Source organism: Molossus molossus, unplaced genomic scaffold (genome assembly GCF_014108415.1).
Source record: "Molossus molossus isolate mMolMol1 unplaced genomic scaffold, mMolMol1.p scaffold_m16_p_13, whole genome shotgun sequence".
NCBI classification, from domain to species: domain Eukaryota; kingdom Metazoa; phylum Chordata; class Mammalia; order Chiroptera; family Molossidae; genus Molossus; species Molossus molossus.
This window is the reverse complement of record NW_023425348.1, coordinates 44,225,901-44,237,248: the sequence shown is the minus strand read 5'-3', so window position 1 is coordinate 44,237,248 and position 11,348 is coordinate 44,225,901. Positions and strand designations below refer to the sequence as shown.

Sequence of the window (11,348 nt, the reverse complement as noted above, 5' to 3'; positions counted from 1 at the left end):
GAGTATAAATGGTACAGCTATTCTAGGAAACAATATTAAATTAAAGTCAATTCTCATTATTTGTGGTAGTTACGTTCTATGAAGTAGCTGCGCACACTGAATTAGCAAATACTGCATCATTCTTCAAGGGGAAATACTGTGCTAGTTTCTGTGAGCCTCTGGTCATGGTATCTTCATCAGCTGATCAAATACATACCCTTGTTTTATGTGTATTTCTATTTAAAAGCATGTTATTTAATATACAGGGTGTCCCCCAAAAATGTATACACACTTAACAGCTGATAGCTCAATTGCTATTTCTTTCTTTTCAGATTGAACCCATTGGAATGTATAATTATTCAGTGTGTATACATTTTGGGGGGATACCCTATATATTGTTGATTCATTAATATTGAACTTGGCCGATGGCACTGGAACTCATGCCTGAATGAAGCTCATCTAACACATGTATTTTCTTCATAAGGCACATCAGACACTTTTTTGTGCTTAGGAGTCCTAGACAGAACTTCAGCACTATGCTTGGGTAGCATTTTAATAGCAAAGTTACCCCACCCCCAAAAGCACAAAAATGAAAAAAAAACAAAACCAAACCCATGGCACTAAATAGACCATGAAAAGGATACTTGTATGCAGTAGAACTGAAACAAGAAAGCAGAGTGTTGCCTTGTTAGACCTCAACTGGCAGCATGCACATGGGTGACTCGGATATTTTGCTGCTCTGGACATGTCCGGGAGTGACCCTGAAAGTGCCATGGGTATTGGTTTTGGGGTTAGTGAGTAAGCAAATTTTCAAATACAGAATCTGCAAACAATGAGGAGAGACTATGTTCAGCTGAAGTTTATGCATATCCGATGACTAACCTGACTCCTTGTTATATATTCCAGGGAAAATCCTCCAGGGGCCCATAAAAGGACATGCACAAGGACATTTAGGAAGACATTGTGGTAGCAAAGAGTTGGAAGTAATATAGTTGACCTCCACTAGGAGAAGAGAAAAGTAAGATGTGATGAAATCATACTATGGAATATTACACATCAGTTGGAACCAATGAAACAAGATGTATAGTCCTGGTCGGTTTGGTTCAGCGGTTAGAGGGTCAGCCTGTGGGTCCAGAGAGACCCGGGTTCGGTTCCCACTAAGGGCACGTACCTTGGTTGCAGTTTGTCCCCAGCCCTGGTTGGGTCATGTGGGTGGCAACCACTCAATATGTCCCTTTCATGTCAATGTTTCTCTCTCTCTCTCTCCCTCCCACTCTATCTGAACAAAATATTGAAAAAATAGCCCTGGCCGGTTTGGCTCAGCGGTTGGAGCGTCAGCCTGCGGTCCTGAGAGACCCGGGTTCGGTTCCCGCTAAGGGCATGTACCTCGGTTGCAGTTTGTCCCCGGCCCTGGTCGGTCGTGCGGGTGGCAGCCACTCGATGTGTCCCTTTCACATCGATGTTTCTCTCTCTCTCTCTGTTCCTCTCTCTCCCTCCCACTCTACCTGAACAAAAAATGGAAAAATGTCCTTAGGTGAGGATAAAAAAAAAAAAGAAAAGAAAAAATGTCCTCAGGTGAGGATTAAGGAAAAAAAAGAAAGAAACAAGATGTATAAACATCAACACAGATCTGAAACATAGAACTGAATGCAAATGAAAGAAATAAATGGAGATGTGTAACATAATTCTTTCTTTTTTTTTTTTTTTTTTTTGGTATGTGCCCCTAGTGGGAACCGAACCCAGGACTCTCTGGTTCGCAGGCGGATGCTCCAACTGCTGAGCCAAACCGGCCAGGGCAACATAATTCTTTTTATATAAATTAAAACTGTACATACATACATAAAAGAACATTACATAGTTTACAAAGATATGCTTATGTATTTTTTAAAGTTTTTTTCTTTATTAATTTGAGAGAGAGAGGGAAAAGGAGAGAGACAGAGACTTGGATGAGAGAGAACATCGACTGGCTGCCTCCTGCATGCCCCCCACTGGGCATGTGCCCTGACTGGGAATCGAACCAGCGACCTCTTGGTGCATGAGTCGATGCTTAACCACTTAACCACACTGGCTGGGCAATATGCTTATATTTGTGGGCATACATCCAACACATCCGAATGGTTGCTTAAGTGGGGAAAGAGGAGTGGGATGGGAATTGGGGGTTGGAGGCATAGAGGAAGATGAATAAAACAAGCAAGGAGCGTGCACAGACTAATGGGTATAATGTGCTCAGAGCTCTCTTCTCCTAAGGTCCAGAAACAAAGAAGGGCCACGATGGGAATTATAAAGTGCTGAAGGAGAGCATACGAATGGCATCCACCTCACATTTCAGGGTGAGGTGCCAGGGCAGGTTCCCCGAAAAGATGATGTTTCAGGAGAAGCCTGAGTAAGAGTTCAGCTGACATAGACAAAGAGGAAGGGGGCCTTGGGAAGAGGGAAGAATGAGTCATTGGTGAAAGTGAGGACTTGGTGTGTCTGAGCAACTGAAGGAAGTTCAGAATTGCCACGAGAGAGGCAATGGTGAGAGTTGAGGTCAGAGACCATTTGGGGCCACATTAAGTTAAGTGGAGGGTGGGAGGGTAACCAGATTTGTATGTCAGAAAGCCCACTCTGCCCTCTTATGGAATGGAGGGTGGGCACACAGGCAGAGGGACCAGTGAGGAGACTGCTCTGCTCATTCAAGAGAGCGAAAGTGGTAACATGGGCACCAGCGTTGACGAGTGGGGATGGAGAGGGGTGGATGCAGCCTCAAGATATTGGGGAGATGAAATGACCTTCTCACTCAAATCTTCACAACAATCACCTGGTATAGACAGGAAAAGGATTCCCCTAAGTGTCCCAGATGTCAAATGCCTATCCTCATACCCCACTTTTTTTTTTATCCTCACCCGTGGACATTTTTTTTTTTGCATGTATCTTCAGATAAAGTGGAAAAGAGAGAGGGAGGAAGAGAGAGAGAGAAACATTGATGTGAGAGAGACACATTGAGTGGTTGCCACCCACACGACCCCAACCAGGGCCAGGGACAAACGGCAACCGAGGTACGTGCCCTTAACAGGAACTGAACCCGGGACTCTCTGGTCCGCGGGCTGACACTTCAACCACTGAGCCAAACCAGCCAGGGCTCACACCCCACTTTTTAAGACAAACTGCTTCACTGATTTTTGTGTCCATGTTAAACCACGTGCCGAACAACATACATTTTCCTCTGGCCACAGCTATTGACCCAGAGGTGGGCATCTGATGGAGGGCAGCCAGGCCCCCGGCTACTTGGGGACCTGTGACCCATGGCCTGGCGAAGCTGTTTTTTTAATGTATTTTTATTGTGGTAAAGTATACATAATATAAAATTGACCATTTTAACCATTTTTAGATGTAATGTACAGTGGCATTAAGTCTATGCACAATGTTTCGCAGCCATCACCACTGCCTGTTTGCAGACGGGTGTCATCGTTCCAAACCGAACCTCCATACACACGAAACGGTAACTCTCCCTTTCCCTCTCCACCCAGCTCCTGGTGACCGTTGTTTTCCTTTCAGTTGTTATGATTTCATTATTCCACATACCTCATACAAATGGAATTATATAATACCTGTCCTTTTGTGTCTGGCTTATTTTACTTAGCATAATGTCTTCAAGGTTTATCCACGTTGCAGCATGTATCAGAATTTCACTTTTTTAAAGGCTGAATTATATTCCATGTAGGTATAGGCAACATTTTGTTTATTTGTTCATCTGTCAATGGACACTTCGGTGGTTTCACCTTTTGGCTATTGTGAATAATGCTGCTATAAACGTAGATATCTCTTAGGACCCTGCTTTGAATTCTTTTGAATACATACCCAGAAGAGCAATTGATGGATCGTTGGTATTTCTATGTTTAATTTTTTGAGGCATCACCATATTGTTCTCCACAGTGCCTGCACCATTTTTTCAAGGGTTTCAGTTTCTCTACATCCTCATCAATGCTTGTTATTTTCTATTTTTTATAAAAGCCACTCTAATGAGTTTAAAGTTGTATCTCATTATGGTTTTGATTTATCTGATGGCTGGTGATGTTGAGCATCTTTTCATGTGCTTATTTGCCATTTGTATATCTTCTTTGTAGAAATAGCTATTCAAGTTTTTTGCCCATTTCTGGAATCGAGTTGTTTGTTTTTTGTTGTTGTTCAGTTACAGGAGTTCTTTATATATTCTGGATATTAATCCCTTATCAGATATATGATTTTCTTTTAAAAAAAATTTTTTTTGCCCTGGCCAGTTTGGCTCAGCGGTTAGAGCATCGGCCTGCGGTCCTGAGAGACCCGGGTTCGGTTCCCGCTAAGGGCACGTACTTCGGTTGCAGTTTGTCCCTGGCCCTGGTTGGTCGTGCGGGTGGCAGCCACTCGATGTGTCCCTTCACATCGACGTTTCTCTCTCTCTCTCCCTTCCTCTCTCTCCCTCCCACTCTATCTGTACAAAAAATGGAAAAATATCCTCGGGTGAGGATAAAAAAAAAATTAAAAAAATAAAAAAATAAAAAAAATTTTTTTTCCCTTTATTGATTTTTAGAGAGAGAGGAAGTGAGGAGAGAGAGAGAGAGAAACATTGATGAGAAAGAACATTGACTGGCCTGCATTCCCCACACTGGGGATCAGGCCCACAACCTGGGCATCGAACCGAGATCTCCTGGTACATGGGTTGACACTCAACCACTGAGCCACACTAGCCGGACAATATATTAGATGTATTTTCTCCCTTCCTGTGTTATCTTCTCACTCTCTTGATAGTGTCCTTTGAAGAAAGTTGAAACTGGTTTTTAAATTGGGAAATACAGAGAGACTGTGCCAATTAGCAGGTAAAGCTACAGGTGAAAAACATTATTATTGTTGTTATTATTTCATGTCCACTCATGAAAAATGTTTAGGAGGAGCCACAAGGAGATAGTGGGTGGGGGGTGGAACTAGCCTGGGATTCCATATTGCTGTGATTCACTGTCCACGTGATTAAGTCATTGTTCCATCTAGAAGGAGAAGTGAACCTGAAAGGATGTCTTGAGGCTCATCCAGGGACACAGGAAACCAAAGTCCAGAACCAAAACGGAAATTGATGCCAGAAGAGAAGTTGCACAAAATAGAACTGTAGTGGTAACATGGGGCACTCTCAGAGCTGTTTATTGGGTGGTAGTGGAGCAGAGAGCAAAATAATTTCTCTCCAAGTCCTTAGGTTAAATTTTAATAGCTCGTGGAAGTCAGAGGCAAGGCAATTTATTAAAACCTCCTTTAGACCTGGAGGATTGTGGTCCTACCGAAGTCTAGACGTCAATTTCAAGGATTGAGGAATGGAAGTACTACAGATTGAATAAGGCTTGGATAGAGGAACGTGAGTGCCGGTTCCAGTTGCCCAGGGTCAGTACGCAAGAGCCTTTCTATTATTCTGCTTCAGGAAGCCCTTTCTGACTATAGCAGGATCTCTAAGCCTGCTGAAAGCTGAGCCCAGGAACAAACCCTGTCCTTGGATGAATTGCATCAATTGAATTTTCATCGACATTTGGTTCATGCATTGGGAAAACGGTTAAAGTCAATCCTTCGATTGTCAAAACTTGGGCCCTAGAAATTGGAATGAAAATATCTGTAATGAGTCAGAGATGAGGATATCTGTCACTCGAATTCCCCCCAAACACTTTTAACTATATGTTCTATATGTCCCTGGATGGGCAAACCTGGCAGGTTTTCAAGAGGAAATGTGGCAAAGGGGAAAAGAATAGGAGCCTGGGCTGGCCACTAAGGCCGGAAAGAGGAATTCCTGTATTTTGAGGAGAGTAGAGGTCCTGGACACAGGATCCTACCGATAAGGGGAAACTTCTCTACTTAGCTCCCCATTGTCTGGATGGGAACATTATGGTGTGGCTGAGAACCGAAAGAATTGTAACGCTTTGATGCCCACACAGGTTTGGTAAGGGACACCGCTTGCCTGAGCATAAGCTTAGAGGAAGGGCATGTTCTTTAATAACACCATGAGGGCCTAGATACCAGATGTAAATTTCTCGTGTGACTGGTGTTGAAACTTTGGTAGTGGCAGTGAATTTCTAGGCAACATGGCTTGAAATGGTAGTTGTGTTAGACTATCCCTGCAGTGGGTTTCTAAACGGCTATTCTAGCAATAAGGGCAAGACTGATTCACATCTAGGTGTCAACAGCCCTGGGGATGTTTAGAAATACTGGAAGAAGAAATCCAAGGGAAAGGACTGAATTTCTTCCTGGTCAAATGCTTGGAGTCTCTGAGAATCAAAATAGTTTGAATTAATGGAAATGTGACCACAATTGTATTCACAATCTTGTGAAATTGGTACTCACAGCTTAAAAAATTAAATAGAAAACTCCCATCCATTTTGTCTGTGAATTAAGGAAAGAAGATTATTATTTTATTACAATGAAGGAATACTTAAGACTGCATTTTGAGAATTATTGTTCTATCTGGCTGCTTGAATAGTCCACTTTTCTGTCTATTGTTATTTGCGTCTGTGAGTAGATCAAGTTGCACCTATGAATCAGGGTTTCCCAGCATTCTTTTGGCCCCAGAGACATGCCATTTTAGTGATGGCTGCTTTGACATCCTTGTTCCTCAGCGTGTAGATGAGAGGGTTGAGGACAGGCGTGAGGATAGCATACACCACATTGCCCATGATGTGGACGTCCAGGGGCAGCTCAGCCCTGTAGGCCACGTAGGCCATGGCAATGGAGGAGTAGTAGGTACCAACCACCAGGAGGTGGGAGCTACAGGTGGAGAAGGCTTTTGAACGTCCTTCTCGGGAGTTGATGCGAAGCACTGAGGCCAAGATGTAGGCATAGGAGAGAAGCACCAGGAGAAGAGGCAGGAAAGACACCACCATGGCGATGCAGAAGCCCATGAGGGTCTGGGGTGTGCTGTCAGAGCAGGAGGCCTGCACCACAGCCAAGTGGTCACAGAAGCAGTGGTAGATGCGAACAGTGCTATCAAACGCCATGTGGGATGTCTGCACCACTGGTGGTATGGGTAGGAGGAGGGCAGTGAGCCAGGCACTGGCTGCCAGTGCCACATTGGTCTGTGGGGTCATGTGCACAGGGTACTGCAGTGGATGACAGATGGCCACATAGCGGTCATAGGCCATGACCACCAGGATGAAGGCTTCTGAGCATGTGAAGCTTTGAAAGAGATACATCTGCAGGAAGCAGGCCGGGAAGCTGAGGAAGTGGTCCCCAAGCAGGAACAGGGACAGCATCTTGGGGACAGTGGTTGTGGTAAAGAGGATGTCCAGGGCAGAGAGGTTGGTGAGAAAGAAGTACATGGGCTTGTGGAGTCTGGGCTCTGCCACCACAGCCACCAGGATCAGGGTGTTACCTGCAAGGATGAGCAGGTAGAGGAGGAAAAAGACAAAGAAGGTAGAAAGGAAGAGTGATTTCGGCAGAGAGGGGATACCCGTAAGATAGAAGATGGTTGAGGAATCCTCTGATCTATTACAGGCTGTAGTCTGCATGGTGGGTTAAGCTGAATGCCCAGAAGGTAGGTAGTGAAAACATGGGAACCAGGCACATCTGGAAACCAGAATAATCAGTGATTCTGGAATGAGAATTAAATAATGATCACTGTATAGTTAGTGTAACCACATTTATTTACAATGACTTTAAAAGAAAAATGACAGGCCCTGTCTTTATCTTACCCCAGAATTCCCTCCTTCCTTTTTCAATCGAGTATGAAAAAAGTACCTAAGATATACAAAAACATGTGTTATTTGCTGGGTATGTAGTAGACAAGTTGAACAAGACAGAGGAGGTCTCCAACCTCATGGAGCTGAAATTCTAGTGGCAGAAACAGACACTAAGCAATAAATCACATAATCATTTTATTGCAGTTGTGTTAAGTGTTATAGAAGAACTTCCGTTGGGGATGTAACATATGATCCTTTGGGAGATATCAGATCTCTTAAGCCAGGCCTCTAAACTCCTTCTTCTTTTGGCATTTACTTTAAGTTTTTAAAAAGTGACATCTCTATCACCACGTTGCTAGGGAGGGCTGATTTCTGCAAGGTTTACAGCAACATGTTGTCTTCCCACCGTAGTTATTAACCAGGGAATGGCTCCTTTCTCTCTCCTTTGCCTGGTGCTGTGGTTCTGCTTGTCTCCATCTAAGATAACTATTCTGTGTCTTGTCTCTGAGTGTGGGCTGTTCGTCATGCTACAGTGAGGGGATTGACAATGAACATGCTCTTGGTGGGAAGAGTCGTTCCCGATGGGAGTCTGAACTCATAATGGATTCTCCCACAGTTGGGTAGCAACAGAGAATCCAAGACAGTCTGTGTTACTCCATTGAACTTGCCTCCCTACTGGCTGCTGCAGCTCAGCAGGTGCTCCTGTTTAACCACTGGGTGCCCACCACCCAGCAGGCCTCCCTAGTCCCTGGTCAGAAGTTGTCATGTGACCCGGCAGGGCTTGGGAGGCACAGTTGATGGAACCGGAGGTCTGTTTGCTGTAGCTGCTCAAAGAACTCTTCCCAGAGGAATCAGAAGGGAGTGCTTTCAACCCACAGACCTGGGAGATTTGAACTAAAGTACTGATTTACCCCCCCACTTTAGACTTGTCCCTCAGACTAAGTGACCCCCCAAACCCCTGGCAAGTTCATGTTGACATTGGTATGACTGCCTCTTTGATCTTGGTGATTTCATAAGCAGTGTCCCTGTGATTTTCCTAGAGTCACCTCTAGTTTCTTTCTCTTCTCACAACACCTCTTATGCATAAAAGCACCAATGTAAAACTGGAAAAATCATTTTTTATTTTCAAGGCCAATCAGTTTCTCCCCCTGAAGGCCAGGGACTGACAGGGCCTGTCTCGGGTGCCACGGGCATTGGTTACAGAGTCACCACCCGAACTCAGGTCTTTGATTCTCAGGACAGGACACTTCTTCTATGCCACATTTCCTGGAGAACCCAGAAGTTCAAGTTTACAGAAGAGAAAATATTAGCACCAAGGTTTTCTATTTCCCTTCCTGTTTTTGCATTGATAATGTGAGATAAATCTATATTTCAGAATTTTATTTGAGTCTGTTTATGGTAAGTACTAAATTAAGAACTTGTACCTGACGATGCAAATCCATGTTTAAAATAATGATCCAGAAGTCAGTCCTCAGGACCTAGCAAAAGAGGGAACCTGCTTTGTCCCAAATTGAGAGGGTTATCCCTTAGTTAACCGAACCCTATCCAACCAGTTCAGTCACCAGTTTTACTAGCATCCGAAGGGATGCAAACTGCCCTGGACATTTCTGTTCTCAGAGAGACAGTCATGCTGCCGGTCCCAGGTGAGGCAGAGTAGGGGATCTAAGGGGCAGAAATGAAGAAGGCCAAAGCCAGAGGAGTCCTAAGGGGCCATCAAGTCCAGCTGCCCCCCTCTCACCTGCTCTGTCCCACTGCTTTACAGAGGGGGTAGGGGTATGAGACCGCGGCGGAGAGGCGGTACGCACTTTTCACTGCCAGGTGGTCGCTGGACTATCCAACAGGTAGACCAGGCACGTGCTGGGTCACCACAAGGCAGGAGCACCAAAAACACTTCCTAAAAGAATTTCACATTTGATATTTCAAAGCACCATTCTTGTTTTATTTTAAATTACATACTACACCTGAGTGATGCAGCCCTGTGCTTAGGGCCCAAAGGATGCTGTTTCTCAGGGCACAGAACTTGCCGTAGTCAGTTCTCCCTGTCAGGGTTGTCTGTGAGCCAGTGACAGTGCTGTTGGGGACAGAGAAGGACAGAAAAACCAATAACCCGAATGTCCACTCTTCATACCTTACGTATATCATCACTTCTCGTCCAGCTCTGCCAGGGTGTGGCTTTGCCCCTTCAACAGATGAGAAACTGGGGATCATAGAATGTCAGGCAATAGTCCAAGGCCATGGATGTGAGGGCAGAGGTGGTTCTGTAGCCGGCCTGTAGTGAGGGCCTGAGCCCCGCCTGGTAGCCATGAGTCTGCGCCTCTGGACCAGTTCTGCCAGTCGCTGCTGTGACCTTGGGCCCTTGAGCCTGTGTTTTCTCATCTGTTCAGTGAGTAGCTTAGAGGAAAAGCCCACCTAGTGAGCACCTGCTGCCAGCTGGGTTCTTTACATTCATTGTGTCATGTGGTCCTTAGTGGTTAAGTGTGTGGACTTGTGAGTCAGAAAGGACTGGATTGCAATCCCAGCTCCTACCTTCAGCTGTGTGACCTTGGGCAAGTCACTCTCCCTTCTCTGAACCCTTTTCCCTCATTGTAAACTCCTGGAGTTATTGTGAGAGAATGCTGGATAAAGCTTATGCAAGAACCTGGAACATGTAAGAGTGCAACGTTTGCTAGTGTTTCCAGTGGTTACTACTATCATCAGTCTTGCTTTCCTGTGGGAAGACCTTGGTCAAGGTGATTTGAATCCTACCTGTGAGTGTACTCCCTTACCCAGGCCTGCCAGGGTATGTGGTCCAGGGTCTCACAGGCCCTGTATGCATAGCCACCCTGGATCCTAGTTGCCTGCCTCTTGTGCACACCCAATAAGTCTTCTTGATCCCTGGTTTATAGGCTCTGGCCTCCCTAGCCCTGTCTCCCCACCCCAGCTCTCTCTGCCTGTCTCCAGGCACTCCATCTCTAGCCCTTCTCACCTGTTAAGCCTGGTCCACACAGGTGTTTTCTGTGGTTTCTCTATGCAAGACCTTGTTGAAGGCTGAGTCATGGCCTATTAAATAAACTCTCAGCCCCATTCTTTCAGGGAAGTCTCCTGGGGTACTTCCCTCAAGATGGTGCTTCTATGAGACACTGCACCCACCATCCCTCAGGAATCAACTTCCTGGCATCTCCTAGAGCAAACATGAGGTGTGGGGGAGGATGTCCTCAGGTTTTGCTGATAATGAGGAGAGCATCATCAACAGCTCTCAAGGGCTCAGCACTTCACTCCAATGGTATAACTTTCATTCTCATTATGAGTCTGACCGATATTCATGGGATGTATCATCTTGTCTACCTGACTTTGCCTTTTCTTGATTTTGGAGAGCTTTTTCTACCATGGATACCCTTTGGTAAATAGTTACATGAGACCCATATATCTTCACAATCTGTGACCATTCTGAAAGATGTAACACCTGAACTCTTCTCTAGATCTCCTCTTTGCCAATCCTCTTATCTTGTTCTTTCCAAGTTCCTTCATATTCCAGCAAAACCATTAGCCATTGCCCATAAACTCATATAGATCCACACCTCCTTCCATTTCACCTTCTGCCAGGCAAAAAGCCGGACACACAGCCCAAGATCTGTACACTGACAGGATTTACCTTCTTGTTGATCACTCAGGGGCCCCTGAATGGGGCTGTGATGTGGCAGCAGTCCACTTTGGGGTGGTCTCAGC

At 45.2% G+C, this 11,348-nt stretch overlaps 1 protein-coding gene across 1 annotated transcript; it reads right to left on the bottom strand.

Annotated features, from left to right (window-relative positions):
- Positions 1–6,506: 6,506 nt before the first annotated feature.
- LOC118628990 (olfactory receptor 2AT4-like) lies at positions 6,507–7,472 on the bottom strand. Its single transcript, XM_036260084.1, has one exon. It carries the CDS (start codon positions 7,470–7,472, stop codon positions 6,507–6,509), a length of 966 nt encoding a protein of 321 aa, XP_036115977.1.
- Between the last annotated feature and the right edge of the window lie 3,876 nt (positions 7,473–11,348).